General features: G+C 41.8%; 2 protein-coding genes across 2 annotated transcripts in view; one reads left to right on the plus strand and one right to left on the minus strand.

Annotated features, from left to right (window-relative positions):
- LOC308077758 (BRCA1-associated protein-like) overlaps positions 1 to 26,970 on the plus strand; it is an 801,007-nt gene that overhangs the window by 211,182 nt on the left and 562,855 nt on the right. The window lies entirely within an intron of this gene.
- Positions 13,060 to 26,970, minus strand: part of LOC308077754 (N-alpha-acetyltransferase 25, NatB auxiliary subunit-like) — a 61,482-nt gene continuing 47,571 nt past the window's right edge. Inside the window, exons 17-24 of the mRNA XM_080418656.1 lie at positions 26,397 to 26,522; positions 23,611 to 23,875; positions 22,862 to 22,985; positions 22,119 to 22,184; positions 20,765 to 20,862; positions 19,789 to 19,899; positions 17,736 to 17,876; positions 13,060 to 13,217 (exon numbers count right to left, since the gene is read on the minus strand). Of these exons, the coding sequence (XP_080274782.1) occupies positions 13,098 to 13,217; positions 17,736 to 17,876; positions 19,789 to 19,899; positions 20,765 to 20,862; positions 22,119 to 22,184; positions 22,862 to 22,985; positions 23,611 to 23,875; positions 26,397 to 26,522 (1,051 nt within the window). The 3' untranslated portion in view covers positions 13,060 to 13,097. The remainder of the gene's footprint in view (positions 13,218 to 17,735; positions 17,877 to 19,788; positions 19,900 to 20,764; positions 20,863 to 22,118; positions 22,185 to 22,861; positions 22,986 to 23,610; positions 23,876 to 26,396; positions 26,523 to 26,970) is intronic.

The following is a 26,970-nucleotide window of genomic DNA, read 5'->3' on the forward strand; positions in this document are numbered from 1 at the left end:
TTTATTTATTGGCCTTGTATTGTGGTGTGTATGGCTGCAGTGTGCTCAGTCCCCAGCAGGTCTCCCTTATAAGGACATGTGCGTCATGCTAGGGGCGTGACAGATTGAAAAGCACACAGTCTTTAGACCTTGTTGGCGTGCGGGAGATTTAATTTAAATCTATTATTTTATTCTACAACCAGTTTTAGTTTTCTTTTCATGTTTGCATCTCTGCAAGAAAGAAAATAAACATCTTTAATTTGAAACTTAACCAAACCTGGAGTGGACATTCTTTTCTTCAACAAACAAGCGTCTATTATTTCAGTCTGTCCAAAGAGTGACTCACACAAATGGAAAAGGTTGATTTTGAACAAAAGGATATGTGGTCACTACAATAGTCTAAAGACTCGCTTTGGATTGCTACATTTGGAACGAATGGATTGGAAGATATAGCCATCTGTTTTGAGTGGAGGACAGTGTGGCTGAGAGAACAAAGGAGGACAAAGAAAGTCGGCGCGGTGCTTTTGCAACGCAGCAGCGGTAAATACAAACTTTTTAAAACAAATTATAAAGAAGAAACTATGACCTGACACTCGACATGTGTGGATGAATTCGATAAAGGAGGACCTGAAGTTAATTTAGGAGCAAAGAAAAGTGACTTTTGATGCGCATTGTCATTGACATTAATTTATTTCATTGCCACTGAATAACAAAATGTGCGCTAAAAACCCACGCCCTCTCTACCTGAATCAATGAATGTCATGGATTGGACTGGACACATAACAGCATCTGATTGTGCTTGTACTGCCTTGTGTATTCACGTTGATTAACAACTGGAACCGATGCAAATCAAATGGATCAAGAAATGAATGGAACCGAATCAAATGCGGCGGAGATCACCGCGGGTGAACCCGACGTTTCCCAAAGGGACGGGGAACGGGTTGCAAAAATGCGCTCTGCCAGCAAATACAAACTCTCATGGCTAACGCGGAGAAAGAACATTATAAAGGAACTAATGAAGGACAATACGAATACAGAGGAATTGGATGAAAACATGGCCAAGTACAAAACACTGTTGGACGATTTTAAAGAGGCTCACTTGTCTTATCACAAGCTGCTAAATGAGTCCGAAGAAATATATGAAAGTGAGACTTGGTTTCAAGCAAAAATGTGCAACAGTAATGACTTTATTGATCTTGTAACAAAATGGAAGGCTGACCCCACAACCAAGCCTGATGATTGCATTGCGCTTGGTGACAGTGCGTCTGGTGTCTGGAGATCCAGGCGCAACTCAAGTTCAAGTCCGTCAAGCAGGTCTAAAGGGAGCGTGCACTCATCTGTATCTTCTGCTCGCATACGTGCAGAAGCCGAAAAGGCTGCTGGCAAAATTAAAGGCACTACAAAATAAACATGTGTTGGAGGAGGAAGAGGAGAGACTCATTAAACAAATGGCGCAAATAAGAAAAGAAAAGGAAACTCTAAATGTGCAGGCTGATTTGGATGCGGCCACTGCCAAAATCAATGTTCTTACCATTGTGGAAAAACAAAGTCCTGTTCAAACTGAAAGTGCACCTCCACCAGCAACGGATGGAATGAATGAATATTGTGACAAAGGGGGTGACACACTGCCTGAAAAGGAAAAGGAAAAAGATGACACACAAAAGGAACCAGTGCATAGGAGCACTACAAGTACACAAGGTGTGCGCCCAAAGGAACCACAATACCGCTCATATCCACAGGGACCACCACCTAAACCACGAGAATATTATATTCAAAAACAATATGGTGACGCACAGCCTGACAAACCACTTTACTCCATACAGGACAAAACCTCTAAACAACCCCAATCACATGGATCACAATTAAAGGATGACATTAAAATGTCCAAGCAACAAGCCCCTGTGCAAGACACAACTCTGTACAGTATTTTAAAAAAGCAAAATGAAATTACTGCCTCTCTTGTAAAGCAACACCATCATTCTTCTTTGCCTTGAAAGGACATCAAGGTCTTTGAAGGTGATCCACTTGAATACAGATCATTTATGAGAGCCTTTGAACATTTCATTGAAGCCAAAACGAGCTCTGGAAAAGACAGGTTGTACTATTTGGAACAGTACACCAGGGGCCAGTCAAGGGAACTTATCAGAACGTGTCTGTACATGGAACCAGATAGGGGATATCATAAAGCTAAGGAGCTCCTCCAAGAGCATTTTGGCAATGAATTCAAAATCGCTAATGCCTATATAGAAAAGGCCCTGTCATGGTCTTCTATCAAGCCTGAGGATCCTAAAGCTTTGGAGGCATTTGCTTTATATTTAAGAGGGTGCTGTAATGCAATGGAGGAACTCACTTATATGGAGGAACTTGACTTATCTTCTAATCTAAAATCTCTGGTCGCCAAGTTGCCATATAAAATCAGAGAGAAATGGAGATCTGAAGTCTGTGTGCTACAGGAAAAGCGCAACGGCAAAGTCAGATTTTGTGACCTGGTCAGGTTCCTTGAATGCCAAGTGAAGATTCTTACAGACCCTGTATTTGGCAACATTCAAGACCCAACTGCCCCAAAAGTTCCAAAGACAACCATGTTCAAAAAGCCCAAATCCACTAGCAGCAGCTTTGCCACCAGCATAACAAATGTTGACTACAAATCCCAGGCACCCCAGTCACAAGACAGCTCCCAGGATGCAAACAAGCTTTTCTGTCTGTTCTGTTCAGGTGCCCATATAATGGATGGATGTCAACAATTCAAGAGGAAATTGCACAGAGACAAAATCACCTTTTTGAAAGAAAGGGGAATATGTTTTGGATGTCTTGTTCAAGGACACATGAGCAACAACTGCCATAAACGCTTGTCATGTAAAGAGTGCAAACTAAACCATCCAACTGCGCTTCATATAGGAAAGAAAAAAGGAACAGCATCAGAAACAACTGAAATGTCTGAAACAGCACAGGCCAGTGCATCTCCGAAAGCATGTGGGCATATTGGGGCCGGTGAAGAAGAGTGTGTGCTATCTATTGTGCCTGTTAAAATAAAATCCAACAAAGGAAATCAAATTATACAAACCTATGCGTTCCTTGACCCTGGCAGTTTAGCCTCATTTTGCACAAACAGTCTCATGCATCAGCTGAACATAAGAGGAAAAAGAACCAACATCCTTCTCCGTACCATGGGTCAAGAAAAGACTGTCAGTAGTCACATAGTAACAGGTTTGGAGGTGAGTGAGCTTCATGGCAACACCTTTATAGCCCTCCCAGAATTTTACACCCAGAAAACCATGCCTGTTACAAAACACAACATTCCCAACCAGGCTGATATATCCAATTGGCCGTACCTCAAAAACATCAAGCTCCCCACCATAGATGCAGACATTGGCCTGCTGATTGGCACAAATGCACCCAAGGTAATGGAACCACAACAGGTCATTAACAGCCAAGGAGAAGGCCCATATGCAGTAAGGACACTGCTAGGATGGGTGGTCAATGGTCCATTAAGAGGAGGAGGTACAAAGGCCAACAATGCAGCTGCAGTCAACAGGATCTCAGTAGTTGACCTTCATGATTTACTGGTCACACAGTACAACACTGACTTTGTTGAAAAATCCTATGAAGACAAAAGGGAAATGTCAATAGAGGACAAACAGTTTTTGAAAATTGTTGAAGATTCAACCATGATTGTGGATGGACACTACAGTTTTAAATTACCATTTCGGAGCCAGGATGTTTCACTGCCAAACAATCGGCAGGTTGCAGAACAGCGACTTTGGAGCTTAAAAAGGAAGTTCTTAAAAAATGCATCATACCACGAGGAGTACACACGTTTCCTCAGTGATGTCATTGATCAAGGATACGCTGAGGCAGTGCCACAGGGGCAGCTGAAGCAAAGGGATGGGACAGTGTGGTACAGTGGATGGGAGACTGTGGAGCATCCTTCAAAGGCACCTCACTCAACTCAGAGCTACTCCAGGGTCCTGACTTAATTAAACCTCTCATAGGAGTGCTCACCAGGTTCCGACAGGAGCCTATTGCAATAATGGGAGACATTCAAGCAATGTTTCATCAAGTGAAGGTTGCAAAGCAAGATGTCAATTTTCTGAGATTCCTGTGGTGGCCAGGGGGTGATATAGGTGTTGACCCTCTTGAATACCGTATGGTTGTGCACCTTTTTGGTGCTGTGTCATCACCCAGCTGCGCAAACTATGCGCTCCGAAGGACAGCTGAGGATAACAGGAATCAATTCAGACCTGAAGTAATTGACACTATCCTAAACAACGTCTATGTGGATGATTGCTTAAAATCTGTAGCCACGGAGGATGAAGCAATACTTCTTATCAAAGAGCTCACAGCCGCCTGTCATAGTGGAGGTTTCCACTTTTCCAAATGGATAACCAACAGCCGCAGAGTACTGTTCTCAGTCCCTGAAGCAGACCGAGCAAAAGAGGTGAAAGAGCTCAACCTAGACAAAGATCGACTCCCAACAGAAAGAGCACTTGGTGTGCAGTGGTGCGTGGAGGATGACAATTTTACATTCAATGTCACCACCAAGACGCAGCCACACACAAGGAGAGGGATCCTGTCTGTTGTTAGCTCCATTTATGACCCTTTAGGGTTTCTTGCACCTTTCACTCTGCCTGCCAAACTGCTATTGCAAGAGCTATGTAGCTTAAACCTTGGCTGGGATGAGGAAATACCCAAGATGTTCTCTGAGCGGTGGGTTAAATGGAAATTAGATCTCCAGAAGATCACTGACTTCAAAGTTAGAAGATGCCTCAAACCCAATGACTTTGGCAAACCCATACAGGCACAACTTCATCATTTTGCAGACGCAAGTGAATTAGGGTATGGTACAGTGAGCTATTTGAGACTGATGAATGACAAAAACACCATTCACGTCGCGTTCATGATGGGGAAGGCAAGAGTTGCCCCCTCAAAAAGATTACAATCCCCAGGATGGAGCTTGCTGCTGCAGTGCTGGCCACTAAAGTGGATAAAGTTCTCAGAAGAGAGTTGCAGCTGCAGCTTGAAAGCTCAATGTTTTGGACTGATAGCCAATCAGTGCTAAAATATATAGCAAACTAACACACAAGATTCCACACATTTGTGGCTAACAGAGTTTCCACCATTAGGGAAGCCACAAAAATGACCCAGTGGAGATATGTCAACACAAAGGTGAACCCTGCAGATGTTGCCTCCAGGGGACAGAATGCAGACAAATTCATGGGGAATTGGAACTGGATCCATGGCCCAGACGTACTCTGGAAGTCAGAAAGGGACTGGCCACAGTTTCCATTAGAATTGGTCTCACACTCCTTTGATGACCCAGAGGTCAAGAGAAATCCTGCTGTGAGTACAATCATTGTAAAAGACCATGGAAATCCAACAGACACATTTCTCACACACTTTTCCAGCTGGAGAAAGCTGAAAGTTGCAGTAGCATGGATTTTAAAACTCAAAGAAACTTTGAAACTACTGGTTGACAGGAAAAAGGAATTTCATTCCACTGTGAGTGCCTCAAACATAATCACTCGAAGCACTAGGAAAGTGATGGACCAGAAGATGACAAATGTCAAAACCACATTGGGTGGACAGACAGTTACTCTGGAAGATCTAGAGAAGGCAGAAAATGCAATCATCTGTCAAATGCAAAAGCAATACTTTCCAGAAGAAATGACAACCTTGCAAATGGGGACATCTGGTGTCAAAAAGGCAAGTAACATCTACAAGCTTGACCCAGTGTTCAAGGATGGTGTGCTCAGAGTGGGAGGACGTCTGAGTAGGGCAGCTATGCCAGAGGAGAGCAAATTCCCTGTCATACTCCCCAAATATTCTCACATATCCACACTCATTCTCACATACATGACAAAACTGGACATGGAGGAAGAAACCACATCCTCTCTGAACTCAGGAAAAAATATTGGATAATCAAGGCCAACTCTGCAGCAAGAAAAATAATAGGAGAATGTGTTGTATGCAGACGGCACAGGGCCAGAATTGGAGAGCAAAAGATGGCCGATTTGCCGCAGGAAAGGCTCGAGCCAGACTTGCCTCCATTTTCCAATGTTGGCGTAGATTATTTTGGCCCAATTGAAACTAAAAGAGGACGAACCATCTTGAAGAGGTATGGAGTGCTATTCACTTGCATGACTAGTAGAGCTGTGCACATTGAAGTGGCCAACTCCCTCGACACAGACTCATGCCTCAATGCCTTGAGACGTTTCATTTGTAGAAGAGGACAAGTGAAACATATCAGATCCGATAATGGAACTAATTTTGTTGGGGCTCAGAGAGAATTGAAGGAAGCCCTAGCTGCACTGAACCAGCAAAGGATTCAAGGAGCTTTGCTTCAAAAAGGCATACAGTGGAGTTTCAATCCCCCAGGAGCATCCCACCATGGAGGAGTATGGGAGCGACTCATAAAGTCTGTAAGGCAAGTGCTCCATTCTGTTTTGAAACAGCAGGCTCTAGACGATGAGGGACTACAGACTCTGTTATGCGAAGTGGAGGCCATCTTAAACAGCCGCCCAATCACTACTGTCTCTAATGACCCACAAGACCTAGAGCCTCTTACCCCCAACCACATCTTACTCCTGAACACCAAGCCCATTCTGCCACCTGGAGTCTTTGACAAGAATGATCTGTACGTGAGACGCCGATGGAAACAGGTGCAGTACATGTCCGATTTATTTTGGAAGCGCTGGTGCCAGGAATATTTGCCCCTTTTGCAAGAAAGGCAGAAATGGTGCAAACGGAGGAGAAGCTTCACAACTGGAGATGTGGTTATGATAGTGGACCCCTCTGCTCCACGTGGCTCTTGGCTCTTGGGAAGGGTGCTGGAAGTTATGGCGGATTCTAAAGGATTGGTGCGAGCTGTGAAGGTCAAAACACGGACCAATGTCCTAGAGAGGCCCATAACCAAGATCTGCCTGCTGCTGGAATGTGAGGAGTGATGCTCCTTGCCTCAAGAATGATGGCATGATGACTTCGCCAATCTATGATGAACCCACACCACACCTAAGTTAATGAAATGTTTAGAAGCTCCTTTAAGATACAGTGTATATTGTAATTGTTTCTTGTTGCTCCAAAATACAATTAGGGGCTGGTTATGTAGGAGCCAGTTCTTTATATTCAATATTATTTATTTATTGGCCTTGTATTGTGGTGTGTATGGCTGCAGTGTGCTCAGTCCCCAGCAGGTCTCCCTTATAAGGACATGTGCGTCATGCTAGGGGCGTGACAGATTGAAAAGCACACAGTCTTTAGACCTTGTTGGCGTGCGGGAGATTTAATTTAAATCTATTATTTTATTCTACAACCAGTTTTAGTTTTCTTTTCATGTTTGCATCTCTGCAAGAAAGAAAATAAACATCTTTAATTTGAAACTTAACCAAACCTGGAGTGGACATTCTTTTCTTCAACAAACAAGCGTCTATTATTTCAGTCTGTCCAAAGAGTGACTCACACAAATGGAAAAGGTTGATTTTGAACAAAAGGATATGTGGTCACTACAGTTATATTTTTTATATTATTTGTGAAAACGAATCTCTAGATTCAAGCGTCGACCTGATTGACAGGAAAGACAGCCATCCATCAATCCCTGCATTAAAGGGGTAGTTCACCCCAAAAAAAAATGCATTAGTCGCCCCATGGAGACTTGAATTCGTGGATAATGTTTTGCTTTTGTCTCATTCCTAAGACAATAATTTGATGACCGGCGGACCGGAACCTAATGAGACAAAAACTAAAAGATAATCTCTCCATGGGGTGACTGATCCATCGATTTTTTTTTGGGGAGGGGGGGGGGGGGTGAACTATCCCTTTAAATACTTTTCTGGAGCAACTGCCCCCCCCCCCCCATTTCTGTCTGTCTGGACAGTTCACACATTTAGGTCAAACTAAGAGGAACATCTGCTCATCTTATTTAAACACTATGCCTAATTTATGCTCTGTCGTACCATGGTGTTGGGAGCTGAAAAAAAGCTGATGTACAAGAGAGGTGTAAATTCAGAAAAATGTCAAAAAGAAGTTTCAAAAATGGCAAAATGGTGGATCTACAAGCTCACAGATCCACTATTTTCCACAATTAGTTTGGAGGGGAAATAAAGAGAACACGTTTGTAAATGTTTGCCTATAATGACATGAGACAAAATAGTGATGACATGTTGAATGTGGTTAACCCATTACAACCTGGAACGCATCAGTGTAACCACTTCAACCATTATTTTATACTTTGGCTATTTTTTTGCAAATCTTTGAATATATTTTTAAAGCGAACATTTGTAACTCAAATCTTTGCTTCTGGGGGGTCTGGAAGAAAACATTTTGAGATGGGGGGTCCGCGACCAAATACATATCTAAAAATGATTTCTAGATCCTAACAGTATGTTGCTATAATACCAGTGGTGCTCCAACTTTTACCATGTCAAGAACCCCAAAAATGATATATTTGTATCCCCATCTAAACATGTTGTTCCAGGGACCCCCCAGAAGCACAGAGCGGAGTTAAAAAATGTTTGCTTAAAGGGTCTACACCATGAAAATCACTTTTTTCTTGTTTTTTTGTATTTTTTGGGGTCCCCAGTGTCTCTTGTACCCAAAAAAATGTTTTTTTTTAAAATTCAGTCATTCCTTCTCATTTCATGGATTTCCAGAATGGGCGTGTCTGAACCACAGAGTTAAAAATAATAGAGAGGGCACCAGAAATCTCCTCCCATCCACTTGCATTGAGTTGCTCACCCAGCGCATGGGCTCAATTGAACCCTTCTTCCGGGTTGGAAATTTGGTGGGCGCGGCCTATTTGGGGCTCCGAAACGCGTCACTTCTGTGACGCGTTTTGCGTCACAGTGACGCGTTTTGCGTCACAGAAGCGCGCAGCCCCGTGCGCAAGCTCGTGCGCATGCTCGTGAGTCGAGCCCATTGGTCGAAACCGTTTTCGCGTTCATGTGTTGAGGCCCCAGGCCTGCACGCGCCTGCACTACCATGAATGGCCACCATGTTCATTTGGCTTCAATGAAACCACTGGGTTCTGGGGGCTTGGGTCTGAACAGGCGATCTCAGAATGGCAATGTTTATGATGTCATCAACATTTTTGTTTTGATGGCAAACCCAATGTTAAATGAAAAGTGCCCGAATCGCTCCGAAACTTTTTCTACCCCCCCTAAGTGGGGGTCTACGAACAAATACTTCGGGCTCGGATTTTGGCTCCGCCCCCCGGAAGTGGGTGAAACAGGCACCTCAAACACTTGGTGGAATTGTTCAAAAATGTTCAAAGTGTTTTTTTTTCGATTTTGTATTTTTCTTAGATGCTTCTTTTTATGCAGAATTTTTCTTTTTTTTTTTATTAACAGAATTTTGTATTAACAGAATTGCTCAGTAGCCCCCCCCTGCCCAAGAGGACGTTTTGGTATTGCAGCTGAAAGTGCTGTATAAGCCAGAGAAAATTGACTAGGGATGAGTATATCTGAGTGATGATTTAGGCTCAAACCTTTTGAAAAAGGTTTGAGGGACATACACCATATGATATTAAATATCAAATATATTTTTTTAATTCATGGTGTAGATCCTTTAAAAAAATTATTAAAAAAATATATATATATTATATGTGTCAAGATTTTTCAAAAACAATAGATCTACAAGCTCATAGCGCGGCACTCGGTTCCGCGCTATGAGCTTGTAGATCTGCTATTTCTGAATAGCCAAAGAAATCTTACAATGACACAGATGCGTTCCCGATAAAAAAAAGAAAAAAAACATTTTTATCCCACGATTTTGCAGCCCCAATTGTTTCACCCAGTGCCAATTGTCTAAGTAATCCTACACTCCCTCTGCCAGCCTAGGGAGAGCCCAGAGCCGAGCTCAAACCTCCTTCAATGCATTAGGAGCTAGCGAGCCGCTTCTTGTCACCTGACAGGGGAGGAGTTTCCCCGGCAGGATGTAGTGCGTGGAAGGAACACGTTATTCCAACCTAGTTCCTTTCCCCTCCATCAGGCGCCCCGGCTGACCAGGGGGAGGCGGTATAGAGACCAGGATTACTGCATGTTTCTTTTGTGAGGGTACCTACCCTAGGGGACACGGGGAGGACATGCAAACTCCACACAGAAAGACCCTTTCACCAACCCCCACCTAGGGTACGGGCGCGTTCCCCGGTCTTAACCCATTAAGACCTGGAACGCATCTGCGTCACTTTAAGATTTATTTGGCTATTAAAAAATAGCAGATCTACAAGCTCATACCGTGGCACTCGGTGCCGCGGTATGAGCTTGTAGATCTGCCATTTATTTTTTCTTCAAAAAACTGTTAGGATTTTTAACCATTTGACTGCCAATCACGTAGATCTACGCGAACCGATTTAAAGCCGCCACGTGCCAATCGCGTAGATCTACGTGAAGTGAAAAATAAATAAATATATATATATATATATATATATATATTTTTAATATATTTTTTTTCCAATTTCACCCAAAGACCAAGGAGATATGATTAGTTGAAGATCTAGACTCCTATCCACTTCCTTGTTAACTTTTTTCCAATGGAAAAACTCTGGCACTGGCTAAAAAAATATGAAAATACCTCTGGCAGTTAATGGGTTAAGAATGGCCTCAGGTCTTAATGGGTTAATGGATGTAAGGTTACAGACAGGAAACCACAATATGTAGAACGTGTGTCACATGTCAGATGTAGAAGGACGGACATGGACCGAGTGTTCATCTGAAATCACATGAATCTGCTAAAAAAAATAACGTTCAGAGTTGGAGGGAAAAGTTGCATTAAAGAACTGAATGCAAACACTAGGGCATTGGGGACCCGTGATATCCCCCCCCCCCCCCAGGGACCCCCATGGGTGCTAGGGGGCCCCCGCAAAAGAAGTTAATATAGCGTCAATCATTTTAACCATATTTTATACTTTGGCTATTCAAAAATAGCAGATATACAAGCTCACACAAGAGTGTGAACATCTGCTATTTTTTTTATTTTTTTTGAAAGAATGTAAAAAAAAAAGAAAAAAAAGTGAATTATTGACATAATTTTTTACATAAATCTCTTCTGGGGGTCCCTGGCACAAAAGGTTTTCAGATGGGGGTCCGCTGCCAAATATATATCATGACATGAAAAAGTTTGAGAACCAGAACTGAATTTGAGGTTAAATGTGAACCCTGGGGGGGGGGGGGGGGGCCCATATGACGGCCCTGTACAGAGTAGTCTATACAAGCTCAGAATGCGTCGCATCGTACGACTTAAGTATAAATCAGGCTTTATTCACTTCTAAAAAAGTATATGCATTTTAGTTTTGAGGTTATGATGGCTGGCATTCTCACGTAGAACAGGGAAATGTGTTATAAAAACATGCAGTTTTCTTTTAAACATTCCAGCTTTTTGAATATGGAAGCAGTTCGTATCGCTCATGATCAGAGATGAGTACTACTGGTTTCATAAGGAATGTCCCATGACGACAAATATTAATACTCATGTAGATAAGATGGCCAAGAGTTGTTTTGCTGTGCACTTTTCAGCCGTTTGGACTAAAGAAAAAGAAAAAAAGAAATCATGGCAAATGTAGATTGTTCATACCTGCAGTATCACAAGTGACAGACAGGGTGCATTTTATAACAGACTGGATTCAGAAACATCGGTGAACATTCTTTACAAAGGGCTGGATTAATAATAGCTTCAGTCCGACTTCTATTTAAAATCCATACGCCCTGATTTTTCAGTGTGCTGAAAGAATGCAAGTAAATGTCCATGTCCAATTTCACAACAGGTACGTTTAAAATAAGAACCAAGACAGAAATGCAACTTTTTCAGGATTTGGATGTAAATGTCTGCCGATTTTAACCACTTATGCCATATATATATATACTTTGTCGTAGAGGAATAGCGAAAACAGCCGTCCTACAAGCTCACAACGCGTCATCGCCTTGTAGATCTGCCATTTGCGCGATTTCTTTTGAAATTTTGGCCTATAAATGGCATGCCCAGACTAGGCACACCAGGTTGAAAGTGGTTCACTTAAATCCCATGACTGCTTCTTGTTTCATAATAATACTGCAACTACAGAGGTGGCTCCACTCGTTCACAAAAAAAAAAGAAGAAAAGCACACGGCATAAACAAAAGCTGAAAAATAAGATAAAAATAAAAACAAGAGACCCCAACAATTCATTTTGGGGAAGTCCAGTCCAAATGCTTTCTATACAGTTTAGCCCCGTTGTCAGCTCGTCCGTATTATTTCCATATAGAATGCATCAGTGTGATATCTGTACTGTTTGTACTAACGTTGGTACAGCAGTGCACTCAAACCAAACAGAGGATCCTCCTTTATGTCCCAACGGTCACACTTCCAAGCATCTCGGGGCGTTTCTGTTTTCCTTTTGCTACAGAGACCCTTCCCATTGTTCTGGGACAGTGGAAGGTGTAAACATAACTAAAAACCAAAAAAAAAAAGGGAATAGTGGTTTATTGTACTTTGTTTCATCTTTTCATTCAGTTAAATGTGTCTAGCTGATAGTTCTTTAATCTTTGCAGGAGTAGCCTAAAATTGCTTATTAATTTTTCTAGATACTTCTTTTTTTTTATTCTACTTTTAAGCACATTGTTTTCCTCATTTTCACTTATAATGACTATATAAATTAAAGAGTGACTGACAGGGTTCTGTGCTGAAACTGGTTTACACGTTTCAAGTGTGTTTGACAGCATGAAGAGGAAATAAAAAGGGAAAAAACAAACAAAAACCAGAATGAATGTAGACTTGAGAATATAGCCTGGTTTATACTCCTTTACAAGGCGGTGTCTCGCACCCAAAACAGCCGATCTACAAGCTCACAGCGCGACACGCTGTGAGCTTGTAGATCGTCTGTTTCGGTGCGTGACACTGGCGAGCAAACCACAAGTATGTATATCAGACATTAGGAATCCAGAATGAACCTAGACTGAGAATATGGTAGAAAAACAAAGGAGTGTAGAAGAAAGTGGAAAAAGGGTAAGGATGGGGTATAATATGGGAGAAAGTATGTCTTTTGTAGGTTTGTTGGTGGGATTGACAGGCGGTCATGATGTGTGGAGGGGGGGGGGGGGGGGGGGGGGGGGCGGGGGTACAATGACTTAATTTGGGTTTTATTTTGACGGTTATTCAGATCTTGAGGTTCTTTATAGTTTCTGCTCTCTTCTTGAGCAGATCTCCAAGCTCCTGCAGCGAGCGCAGGTAACTGCTGTGCACCTTGTCCATAGCAGATCTGGCAAACGACATCTCCTACAAACAAGACGACAACGAGCAGGAACGTGAGCAATGGGAACAATACCAAACGAGACTACTGCATACAGTTTACATTTTAGGCATTTAGCAGACGCTCTTAACTCTCTCAGTGCCAAGCCCCGAGTTATCCAGAGTTTTTTCTGAATGCCCTCAGTGCCAGAACGAGAAAATCCCGAGTTTTTACTTAATGTTGTTTTATAGACCGTCACGGTCTGATCTTGAGTCCGAAGGGAGCAGTAAAACTGTAGCACAAACGGATACGGAAATAATGGATTTAGCGTCATTCGGTTGCCGTCGACTCCATGTTTTTTTTCTTCGCCTGTATCTCTGTTCTTTTTTTGTTGTACATTTTTCCGAGGAGACGTGTGTTTCCAACGGCCTGTAGCGAAGGGGACAGTAGCTCCGGATGCAATGTTTTGCCTCCGGAGCAATAGTCAGAGACTCTTGCTCCGGAAACACACAGTGAATCGATCGATAAATATGGATCTAAACTTTTATGACAACTTTAAAACTACTAAAAAACAAAAATCGCTCGAAAATCGCTTGGCACTGGGTGAGTACATTATGAAAATACTCTGGCAGTCAAAGAGTTAATCCAGAGCGATTTACAGTAAGCAAAGACACAAGATAATACATCATAATGCATAAAAAATAATCTAATAATAAAGTAATACATAAGTAAACCAATAATCTAATAGCTAATACATACGTAAACCAAGAACCTATCATCAGCCTGTACATTGAAACTATACACACTATAGGATCATCTATACATAACATGGTATCTAAGTGACATTTTAGCCTTTGCATAATCCTGCAAGGTCGTCAAAGCAAGGGCAAGTGTTACGGGCTGTACCAGCCACTGTACATTACAGTGGTTCTCAACTTCTTCAGGTCACGGCCCCCAAAAAGAATCATATTTGAACATGATGACACAATCATCACTAGCAAAGAAGAGATTACCTATTTGGGATGTATTCTTGACAAATACCTGACAGGTGAAAGCATGGCAACAAAGGTGGTCAAAGGAGTAAACCAGAGAACCAGATTTATGGGCAGAGTTTCCTCTTTTGTCAACCCTCAGGCCCTCAGGACCCTCTCAGGGGCCCTGATTCAGCCCCTTTTTGACTACGCTAGCTCCTCTTGGTACTCCAACACCTCAGTGTCACTGCAGACTAAGCTTCAAACCTCCCAAAACAAACTGATCCGACTACTTCTCGGACTGGGGCCCATGACCCACCTCTCTCCCACTCACTTTGCCAGCCTAGGCTGGCTCAGGGTGGAAGACAGGGTTAAACAACTAAAAATGGGTCTGGTCTTCAAAATTGTAAATGCAGATTTGCCCGATATGCCCCCTATACCCGCATATCTGTATAAATACCTCGAAAAAGTTAGTGACACCCACAGCCACGAAACTAGAGGGAAACTAGGGTAAACAACAATCTGGTACCACCCACCCATAAAACAAACATGGGCAAATTCTCCTTCTATAGCACAGCCACTAAGGAATGGAATAGTCTAACCCCATCCCTCAAAAAATGCAGTTCGCTGGGCTCATTCAAAACAGCCCTAAAAACCCATCTTTCTGGAGGCCGAAAGAGGAGCTAGTACCAGTTTCCCTGTAGACAGACGACCCCCCCCCCTCCTCTTTTTGTACATATTTTGTATTTCCTCATGCTTTTTTTTTGTATATAATTTTTTTTTTTCCATGCTTCCCCCCCCCTTTTTTTGTACATATATTTTTTAAATGCTTTTTTTGTACATAGTGGTATTTTTTTTAATGTATTATCTGTATTTTCATGTTGATTTTTGAACTGTTTGGTTGCTACTATATATGTCTATGAAATGAACTCAAGGACCCCAACGGAAACAAGTCCGCAAGGACTTTTTTGGCCGGACCTTTTAGACAAAAGCATTATAAATGTAACTGTGTTGTTTTACATTCTTTTGCCTAATAAAAATTTCAATCAATCAAAAAGGTGAGGACCCCCCACCCTGACAAGCACTTGGAATTGTAGGAGTTGAGGCGTTACATTTAGTTTGACTCAATTTCACAGATAAATATTGTGAAAATCGTCGATCTACAAGTTCACAACGCCTCGCAAGCGAGACGTTGTGAACTTGTAGATCGACGATTTTTCAAGTTTGTGTAAGAAAGAGGTTCGGCCACTAGATGTGAGGGCCGCTGTGCGTGCGTGCGTGTGTGTGTGTGTGTGTGTGTGTGTGTGTGTGTGTGTGTGTGTGTGTGTGTGTGTGTGTGTGTGTGTGTGTGTGTGTGTGTGTGTGTGTCAACGGCTGCCGTGTCACGGCCGATCTACAGCAGAGAATTTGCGCACACACGCGCATGTACGCACACACACACTTTTAGATCCAGTCCTATTTTAAAGCCTGCGTATGCGGGACTGGCGTATCCGCGCGCCTGATGTAGCCGCTATCATTGATAATCAATTGGATCTAAACGAACGCGCTGTACGCACGGCTGTATGCTGCCACGCATACGCGCGCTCTAAAAAGTGTGGCGTAGATCGGCCGTCATTCGTGTCCGCGCATGCTCTGTGGAACTGGAATAATGTGACGCATATCGCCTAGGAGCGCTAATAAGTGTTGCGCAATAACGTGGTTTCATACAAATACAAAGTGTACGGTAAATATGACAGTTGTGAGCATGAAATATAGTGTATCGGATAGGCCAAGTTGCCTAGGTATTTAACAGAGCTGTAATCAGCGTCAGGTGTTGCCAGTGGCAGAGGCAAACAGCTTTTGACCGTGTTCAGAGGAGCTGGTGGACTGTGGATCCTGTGCGTTTAAGTTTATTTGTTTATGTCTGTATTCAGTGTGTCTAAAGCTACAGAGAATAAAGCGTTTATTTATGAACTCACGGACAAGTTTTGGACCTCAGTTATTCTAGCACACGTCAGAACTCCCTCTGCAACCAGTAGCACCTAAGTATAGGACTTGGGCGCTACACCCGGTACCAATTTTCTAAGTGATCCTGGGCGCCACACTCCCCCCACAGCCTAGGGAGCCCAGGGCCGAGCTCATGCCTCCTTAAATGCATGAGAGCCAACTGACCTTCTTGTCACTTGACAGGGGAGAGTTTCCCCGGTAGGACGTAGCGCGTGGAAGGAACACGTTATTCCAACCAGTTCCTTTCCCCTCCATCAGGCTTTCATGGGGGAGGCGGTATAGAGACCAGGATTACTACATGTTTTTGTGAGGGTATTAACTACCCTAGGAGACACGGGAGAACATGCAAACTCCACACAGTCGGCCCTTTCGCCAACCCCACCCAGGGTATGGGCGCTGACATGCATGCATTATTATTTGTGCATAGTGTGGAAGCAAACTGGTGTGCTAGAAGAAGGCACACGGATAAACTACGTTTGTGACCTCCACCCACCCACTAGGCAATTTTAATATAGGATAATGTTTGACCATTTTGTAAAGTAAAGTTGTTGATTGCAACGATGCAAAAATGCTGATCCACGCTTTTGTTTTCTCTCGGCTTGATTACTGCAATGCACTTTACTCTGGCCTGCCAAAGAAAACAACTGACAGATTACTACTTGTTCAAAATGCGTCAGCCAGAGTTTTAACTAAAACTAAGATGAGAGAACATGTTACTCCAGTTCTAGCTTCACTACACTGGCTCCAGGTTGTTTTTAGGATTGATTTTAATATTATTTTACTAGTTTATAAAGCTCTAAATGGTCTGGCACCTTCCTACATCTATGACTGCCGAGAGAGATATGTTCCAAACCGCCCCCTCAGGTCTTCAAGTGCTGACCTGCTCGAGGTGCCTACAATGACATATAAAAAACACAGTGAAGCAGCATTCTGCTTCTACGGACCGACAGCGTGGAATAAACTCCCATTACACCTAAGACAGGCAGCCTCTGTGGATAGCTTTAAAGCACCATTACACCTAAGACAGACAGGCCTCTGTGGATAGATTTAAAGCACCATTACACCTAAGACAGACAGCCTCTGTGGATAGCTTTAAAGCACCATTACAGCTAAGACAGGCAGCCTCTGTGGATAGCTTTAAAGCACCATTACACCTAAGACAGGCAGCCTCTGTGGATAGCTTTAAAGCACAGCTCAAGACCTACTTATTCACTCTTGCTTTTAGCTGATTTTTTGGTTGATTTTTAAATCTGTGTGTTGTTGTCCATGTCCTCACTGTATTGCCTGAGTCACTGCCTTTTGCTATTATTTTAATGCCGTTTTATGCTTTTGCTTTTCTTTACTTTATTGTTAAATTAGTTGTAACTGTAATTGTATTCTTCCTCTGTAAAGCACTTTGAGCTGCATGTCATGTCATTAAAGGTGCTATACAAATAAAGTTTATTATTATTACTATTATTATTATTACTTATGACGCAGTAATGGTCTCTTTTTGTCATGTGTGGGGACCCCCCTGAAGGTCCTGAGCCACAGGTTGAGAACCACTGGACTGCTACAGTACATCCAGGAGAAAACCAAATGAACACCCTCCCTGCAGGTACCACCTACATCTGAGTCCCCTTCCAGGGTGAGACTGGCCAGTTGGACAGCGCTCACAGTGATCTCCTGTCCCTTTAGGTGCTCCACGGCCTGGTCCAGCATCTCCTGCAGACTCCCCGTCAGCTCCTGGAACCCACACATCACCGCTGGCTGGACCGGGAGAGAGAAACACACACGGCTTTATCCCTTTCTATTCTGGACACAATGTGTCCCATTAGAAACACACACTGCTTTATCCCTTTCTATTCTGGACACAATGTGTCCCATTAGAAACACACACTGCTTTATCCCTTTCTATTCTGGACACAATGTGTCCCATTAGAAACACACGCTGCTTTATCCCTTTCTATTCTGGACACAATGTGTCCCATTAGAAACACACGCTGCTTTATCCCTTTCTATTCTGGACACAATGTGTCCCATTAGAAACACACACGGCTTTATCCCTTTCTATTCTGGACACAATGTGTCCCATTAGAAACACACGCTGCTTTATCCCTTTCTATTCTGGACACAATGTGTCCCATTAGAAACACACGCTGCTTTATCCCTTTCTATTCTGGACACAATGTGTCCCATTAGAAACACACACTGCTTTATCCCTTTCTATTCTGGACACAATGTGTCCCATTAGAAACACACACGGCTTTATCCCTTTCTATTCTGGACACAATGTGTCCCATTAGAAACACACACGGCTTTATCCCTTTCTATTCTGGACACAATGTGTCCCATTACGGCAGAAGGACACACACACGACTCGTGAGTTGTGAAACAGCAGAAAATACGTTTATCTTTTTCCGTGTCAACCCTTTATAAGACCGGGAACGCGTCTGTTTTGTCGTTTTAAGATTTCCTTGGCTATATAAAAAATAGCAGATCTACAAGCTCATGAGCTTGTAGATCTGCTATTATTTTATTTTTTTTAATCGTGACAATGTCTGCAAATCTTTAGTTTGAATATATATTTTACAAATGTCTTCTAAATCCTAACAGTTTTTTTTTTTTTTTTAAACTTGTTGCAATATTATCAAACTTTTTTCATGTCAAGGACCCCCAAAATAATATGTATTTGTCCGCGGACCCCCTCCCATCTAAAAATATTTTGTTCCAGGGGACCCCCAGAAGCAAAGATTTGAGTTTAAAATGTATATACAAAGATTTGCAAAAATGTTCACGATTTTTAAAAAAAAATAGCAGATCTACAAGCTCATAGCGCGGCACCCGAGCTTGTATATCTGCTATTTTTGAATAACCAAAGAAATCCTAAAATGACACAGATGCGTTCCCTTCCCGGCCTTAAAGGGTTAACAGAGTTCGATATTAGCATTAAGACCCTTTTTAACCCTCAATGGTTCATTTCTGACATGGACGTGAATAACTGACATGTTGATCAATGTGCATTGTCCCTGTTAAATAAATAAATAAATAAACATTTCTGAAGAAGGAGGTTATATAGGTTCCAACATGTTTGTTTACAATGAAGAGCTGGTGCCTTTTGGACCAGGAAGTGACGTCGGACTACAAAACGACGTCAGGCTTAAAAATACCAATTCAAATGAGCATTATGTTCTTCAAATAATGATGTTCCGGTTCCAATGAATGACACGTCATTTGAAAGCTTACACATTCTGTTCTTTCATAATGTGTACAAAGCAGAATAATGACCATGGCCTACTTGTGTCTCAAACCACTGTAGTGGGTCTGAGTGGTCACACATTAATGTTAGGGAACAGCTAGAACAGCTACTGTACCAGAGACAACAGACTACAGGGAACAGCTAGAACAGCTACTGTACCAGAGACAACAGACTACAGGGAACAGCTAGAACAGCTACTGTACCAGAGACAACAGACTACAGGGAACAGCTAGAACAGCTACTGTACCAGAGACAACAGACTACAGGGAACAGCTAGAACAGCCACTGTACCAGAGACAACAGACTACAGGGAACAGCTAGAACAGCTACTGTACCAGAGACAACAGACTACAGGGAACAGCTAGAACAGCTACTGTACCAGAGACAACAGACTACAGGGAACAGCTAGAACAGCTACTGTACCAGAGCGGTGTTGGTGTCCTTTTTCTTCTTCTTCTTCTTCTGTAAGCTTGACTTGAGTGGCCGGAGGACCTTGGCAGAGTAACTGGCCACCCAGAAGACAATGCTCACAGTCTGGAGGATAGAACCATAGATATATCTATAAAATATATATATATATATATATATGATGGAACAACAAAACAACTTGAAGAGCTTCACTAATTCCTACAATGGCTGACGGAGTGTCTCTGCGTGTTAACACATTAAGACCGCCAACGCATCTGTGTCACCATTTCATCCATGTTTTATACTTTGGCTATTCAAAAATAGCAGATATACAAGCTCAGCTATGAGCTTGTATATCTGCTATTTTTTTTAAAAATCGTGATATTTTTTTTGCAAATCTTTGAATATATATTCGACAAATGTTTTCTAAATCCAAACAGTTTTTTTGAAAAAAAGCAGTGGTGCTCCAACTTTTCTATGTCAAGGACCCCCAAAATTATATGTATTTGGCCGCGGACCCCCATCTCAAAATGTGTTGTTCCAGGGACCCCCAGAAGCACAGATCAGAGTTAAAAATGTTCGCTTTAAAACATATATATTCAAAGATTTGCACACATTTCTCTGTACAGTGTTTTTTCTGTATTTGTATGATGATATTGAACTGTTTGGTGCTACGTTATATGGTAATGAATTGAATACCAAGGACCTCAATGGAAACCAGGACTTTTTTTGACGTACCTTTCAGACAAAGTGTTTAACAGTACTTGTGCTGTGTTTACATTTCTGTCTAATAAAAAATGCAATCAATCAAAAACAACCTCTATCTGCTATTTTTGAATAGCCAAAGAAATCTAAAATGACACAGATTTGTTCCCGGTCTTAATGGGCTAAACGATAACACCAGATAATACAACAAAATAATAACAATCCAAGCATTAATCACAGTCTGACATGTGTTGATGTGTAAAAGTAAAACAAACAGACGTCTCACCTCAACAAAGAAAACAAGGTTTTCTAATAAGGAGGGCTGGGTTTTTAATCTGTTGTCTTTCGTTTCCAATAGATCTCCTTTGCATTTATTCAATATTTCTGGGGACACAGGAATGGAGATATATATATATATAAATATAAATATATATATAAGGCAAACAGACAAACATAATAATCAGCCTGTACAGCTGGAATGATAATTCTACACTTTGAGGGCACAAGAAAGCCAGTCATTAGGGAGGGATGGCACAATTATGTCCAAAACATCTGTATCCTTTCTAAATCATACCAACCATGATCTATACACCGACATATTAATTACAAGGCTTTGTTTAATCCAACTTCTTGAAAATAAAATGCCATTTATAACAATAGCTGTTGTAAACGTTTCTACCAGTAGATGGCAGTCTTCGATCATGATAAAGTACACTATAGACAATAATTAAAAAATAATACTTTCTAGAGTGTGTTTGGAGGTTCATAGTAATGTAATGTAATGCTCCACATGCAGTAAAGCACTGACTGTCAACATGCTCACTCATCCGTTATCATTCTAGAATACACCCTCCTGCCAAATGAACGCATCATCATTTCTCTAGGACAGCGGTTCTCAACCAGTGGTCCGGGGACCACCAGTGGTCCTTGAGGGGGTTCCGGGTGGTCCCCAGCTAAATGATGGAGAGTTGGTAACCAAATGGACCCTTATTAGATCTTTAACTCTTGAGAGTGTAAAATGAAACCAAATGTATCTACAAGCTCACAGCGCCTTGCGAGGCGCTGTGAGCTTGTAGATCTGCTATTTTCGCAATTTTGCCTTTCTTGGATAATATGACAATTTGACAGTTTGTTTTGGAACAATTTGCTGAATACTTTTGATGCAGTTATGGTCTTATTTTTCTTGTTTCATTTAGGTATTAAAAGGTCTTAAAAGTCATTAAATTGTCACTTTATAAATGTGCAGAAACCCTGTATACACTTATACTGTATGTTGGTTTGATTACTGTTGAGTGACAAAACAAATGATAAGCAAATCCTCTGCACATTTTTTTAAAATCATCTGGGGAACCCTCTGGGGGTCCAGACACACAGTTAAAGAACGACTGCGTTAAACTAATGATACGACTATCTCTTGACATCAAGTACAAGGCTACTCATGACCATCATGACCAAAACATGTTACAAACAAATGTTAACTGAAATGTACTGTATATATAAATATGGCCGTAGACCAAGGTGCAAAATATTCAAATATCCAGTATTGACATTATTTTTCTTGAACACAGAGATAAAAGTCATGATCTGAATGTATGCCATCCCACTCTATTGATAACTATGGTGGTTATAGTTTTACTGACCTTGAAGCTGTACTATTAATGATTTGAAACCGTTACAGATCTGGGTCTGAAGCTCTGACGACTCATCTGGAGAAAAAGAAAAACAGTTGCGTCAGAACCACAGAAGTACATAGATCAGCATTAAGTTAGGGCAAGTGATTTTCTTTGGTTAAAATAAGTGTTAAATAGCTCTATATTGTGATAGTAAACATTGCTATAGAGTGTTCAGTAACAGGAGTCTCCATGTCTCTCCAGCTCTTTAATAAACAGGTCAGGAAACATTTCTTTCAGTCAGGACACAGATTAAACAAGTGCAATTTGAAGTGAAGACAAAGACATGAGCAGACACACAATTGGAACTGGAACGCTATAAAAATGAAGCTGATAAATGGATACTCTCTCCCGATTGGCTGACATTTTGTCACCTACCTGACAAAGTATTTTCTGTTTATTAAAGAGCTGGAGAGACATGGAGACTCCTGTTACTGAACAAACACTCTATAGCAATGATTACTATCACAGTATAGAGGGTTAACCTTTAAAAAGAAAAACGTTTTGTATTTAATAATAGTTGTTGATGTTAGTTACCTAGTCCCACAGTGTATTTATTAATAGTTGTTGATCTTAGTTACCTAGTCCCACAGTGTATTTATTAATAGTTGTTGATGTTAGTTACCTAGTCCCACAGTGTATTTATTAATAGTTGTTGATGTTAGTTACCTAGTCCCACAGTGTATTTATTAATAGTTGTTGATGTTAGTTACCTAGTCCCACAGTCTCCAGCTCCTGTAGATGGACAGATAACTGGAGAGCAGACACCTGACACTGACAGCTCCCAGTGGACAGGGCGTCGCCCAGGCGTGTGGAGGGGGGGCCCAGGAATGGATACTGCAGCGTATAGCAGATAGTTCATTAATAATAATAATCATCATAATCATAATAATTAGCACAGTTTGTTTCACACACACCTAAATCCATTAAGACCAGGAACGCATCTGTGTCATTTTATGATTTTATTAACCCATTAAGACCTGGAATTGTGTCATTTTTAGATTTGAGCTCAAAAGCATTATTTTACACTTTGGGCTATTCAAAAATAGCAGATCTACAAGCTCATAGCGCGGCACCGAGTGCCGCGCTATGAGCTTGTAGATCTGCTATTTTTGAAAAATCGTGAAAATGTGTGCAAATCTTTGAATATATATATTTTTAAAGCGAACATTTTTAACTCAAATCTTTGCTTCTGGGGGGTCCCTGGAACAAAATATTTTGATGGGGGTCCGCGGCCAAATACATATCATTTTGGGGGTCCTGGACATGAAAAAGATGGAGCACCACTGATATAGAAACATAGGTTTTTCAGAAAACTGTTGAGATTTAGGAGACATGTAGAATCGGCTTCAGGTCTCAATGGGTTAAAACTTTTGCAGATCTACAAGCTCATAGCGTGGCACCGCGTGCCCCGCTATGACCTTGTAGATCTGCTATTTTCAGTGTTTATAATCAGACGTACTTGTGTGCATTTCTTGGATAACTGCGTGGCGGTCTGCAGAGCCTGCTCCAGCTGGGAGAGCAAGCTAGCGAGGAGCGAGGCCTTGTCCCCTCCCACTCCGTTCTCATTGGCCGTCATCGAGTTCTGCTGCTGCTGCTGTCGTGAGGAAGGGGGGGCGTGTCCGAGCAGGGCCAACGAGGCGAGGAGGCGGAGCGTCAGGGAGCGTATCCTCAGCCACACAGACTCCTCCTCCAGAGACAGGCGTCTGTGCTCGTCGGTTAAAGCTCTGTGCGTTGGAATGAAGCAACAAGTAAAATCACATGACTAAACACCCCCCCCTCCGCCCCCCCACACGCTAACACACGGGTCTTCAACGTTTTTCAGCCCAAGGACCCCCTAGCTGAGAGAGAGATGAAGTACGGACCCCCCCCCCCCCCCCCCCCACTACATCTTGTATAAAATAGTGTAGCAGATTACATTTTTTTTTTTTTTTTTTTTTTTAACTTGGTCTGCTCTTTTTCCCCCTCTACACCTATAAGTTTTTGCCCAAAATAGCGGATCTACAGGCTCACAACGCCTCGCACTGCGGCGGTTTTCCTAGGGAGTCGAAGGCAAGGGGGCGGGGGGCGGAGAGAGTCAGCACACAGAAGTCAAGGCACAGACGGCTGTGTTGTTGACGGACAACGGATGCTTTGAGAAACAACACAAATAAAACCTGGTGAAACAGGTTGCGTGCATTATAGCGCAAGATGAGGATACAGGAAACATTCAGTCTAAATGTACGGTTTGATAATTCACAACAACAACTACTAATACTACTACTTTAATATTTCAAACTTTACATTTCTCTAAATATAATAAACTTTCAGGACAGCCTAAGTACAAATATCATTTATGATTTACTATAGGCTACAGTGAAGTCTGACTGAATGACTGAAACGTTTTTTCTTTTTTTACTCTCTTGGTGTGAGGATTATCTGACACATGTATGTATCTGTTATGAAAGAGAAATTGTATCATGAGTGAAACGGCTATAGTCCATGGGAAACCATAAACCATAAACCTACGTAGGCTTACATCTAAACAAGTTGCCATAATTACATTTCCTTACAAATTACAAATCCTTGCTATATATTTCTGGGATGCATAGTAGCTGTATATATTCCTCTACACTTATTTAGTGAGAACATCGCTCCTCCTGATGAGAGCCCCTCCCCCCCCCCCCCCCCGCCCCCGCCCCCTTGCCTTCAACTCCCTAAGAAAACGGCGTTCGCAAACCTTGCCGCGCTGCGAGGCGTTGTGAGCTTGTAGATCGACTATTTTTGGCTTAAGTTCTCCTCAGAATAGGGATGCTAGTGTTCATGGTGGTTAATGTAAAAAAAAAATCACTTCTCACAAAGATTTGGCGGGCCCCCTGTAGTAACTTTGAGGACCCCCTAGGGGTCCCGGACCCCATTTTTTAATTGACTTGGCACTGAATGAGTTGAAATAACTAATAACCGAAAATAGCAGATCTATAAGCTCACAATCCGTCGCGCGATGTGCTGCGACATCAGACATATCTCTCTCTCTCTCTCTCTCTCTCTCAGCTAAATGGTCCTTGTTGGAACAAACTGGAAACTTTTTTGTGATGATGTGACAATAAATCAAATTGTTCTATACCATATTTCTCAAACAGTGGGTCAGGGACACATTTTTATGGGTCAGGAGTAAATAGCCCTTTATTTTTTCTGTTTCCTACATTTTGATTTCATTATTATTTCAAAATAGTTTTTTTTTAAATCCCCAAAAATGCAAAAAAATACTAAACAATCATGAATTAAAAAATTCAATGATTTTTTAAATTAATTAAAAAAAATCTAAGAAATCCCATACATCAGAAAACAAGTGTTTAAGAAGTAGTGAAAACAGCCAATCTACAAGCTCACAAACAGGGCTGTGAATCGTCTGCTATCTCACGAATCCATTCCATTTCTGGGGACACCATTCCCATTTTGTTCCGATTTGTTTCAAAACAAACGATTCTCGATTCAAAACATAGGACTTCAGGATCTACTCCAGTCTGCTGCTTTTATCGTTGTAAAGGTTTTATCAACTGATAAGAATGTAAACACACAAAGGTAAATCCAAGACAACATGTCTCATTTATTCACGCTTGCACACATTTTAACTTGTACAAAACGTATTAACTTCTGAGTCTGACAGTTACTTCTCAGTTACCAGAACAATACATTAAAGTAATAAAACCGCTGCAACATAAATACAATGGGTAGGCTTAGGCTATCTGCCAGCCCAGAACCCTAACCCCACTTCTAAAAGTTTAATTACAAAAAAGAAAGGAAAAAAAAAGAAAGAGAATCGATTCTGAATCGTCCAACATTAGAATAGCGATTCGAATCGATTTTTTTCTGACACCCCTCCTCACAACGCGTCGCATCGAGGCCCGTTGTGAGCTTGTAGATCGGCTATTTCCACTAGCCTGGGTCCTGGGCAGATCATCAAATTTCTCTTTTTGGGTCTGGAGGCTAAAAAGGCTTGAAAAGCACTTGGCTCTATATTTAACCCATTAAGACCTGGAACGCATCTGTGTCACTTTAGATTTCTTCGGCTATTAAAAAATAGCAGATCTACAAGCTCGTAGCGCGGCACCGAGTGCCGCGCTATGAGCTTGTAGATCTGCTATTTTTGAAAAATCGTGAAAAAATATATTTTTTATTTTTTTCAAAAATATGTTAGGATTTAGAAAACCTTTTTAAGAATTGCCTCAGGCCTCAATGGGATATATATGGATATATATATATACGCACCGGTCCTGAGGGTCCCAGCTGGTGCAGACGGTCAGGTCTCTGTTGTCTCGCATTAGAGCCCAGGGAATATCATCGTCCTCTGGACACAAACCCATGGCCTTTACACTCTCCTCCAAACTCAACACGCTGGCCAGAGCCACAGAACACAGCAGTTAGGAATCCTTTACATGTTCAAAGTGTTTATGTGTAGATTGATACAGTGTTCTGTTTAAGTCAGGAGTTCACACACATTTTTAAACCCAATTCAATCTGTGTAAAACGCATCTGTGTCATTTTAAAGATTTATTTGGCTATTCAATTATATACATATATATATATATATATATTTTAAAGCAAACATTTTAAACTCCGATCTGTGCTTCTGGGGGGTCCCTGGAACAACATATTTTGAGATGGGGGGGTCCGTGGCCAAACACATATCATTTGGGAGGTCCTTGACATGGAAAAGTTGGAGCACCACTGATATAGAAACATACTGTTAGGATTTAGAAAACATTTTTACATATGTGTTTGGCCGCGGACCCCCATCTCAAAATGTGTTGTTCCAGGGACCCCCCCCCCCCCCCCAAAAGCA

This window comes from Gymnoscopelus braueri (genome assembly GCF_963280865.1).
Source record: "Gymnoscopelus braueri genome assembly, chromosome: 22".
Lineage (NCBI taxonomy): Eukaryota > Metazoa > Chordata > Actinopteri > Myctophiformes > Myctophidae > Gymnoscopelus > Gymnoscopelus braueri.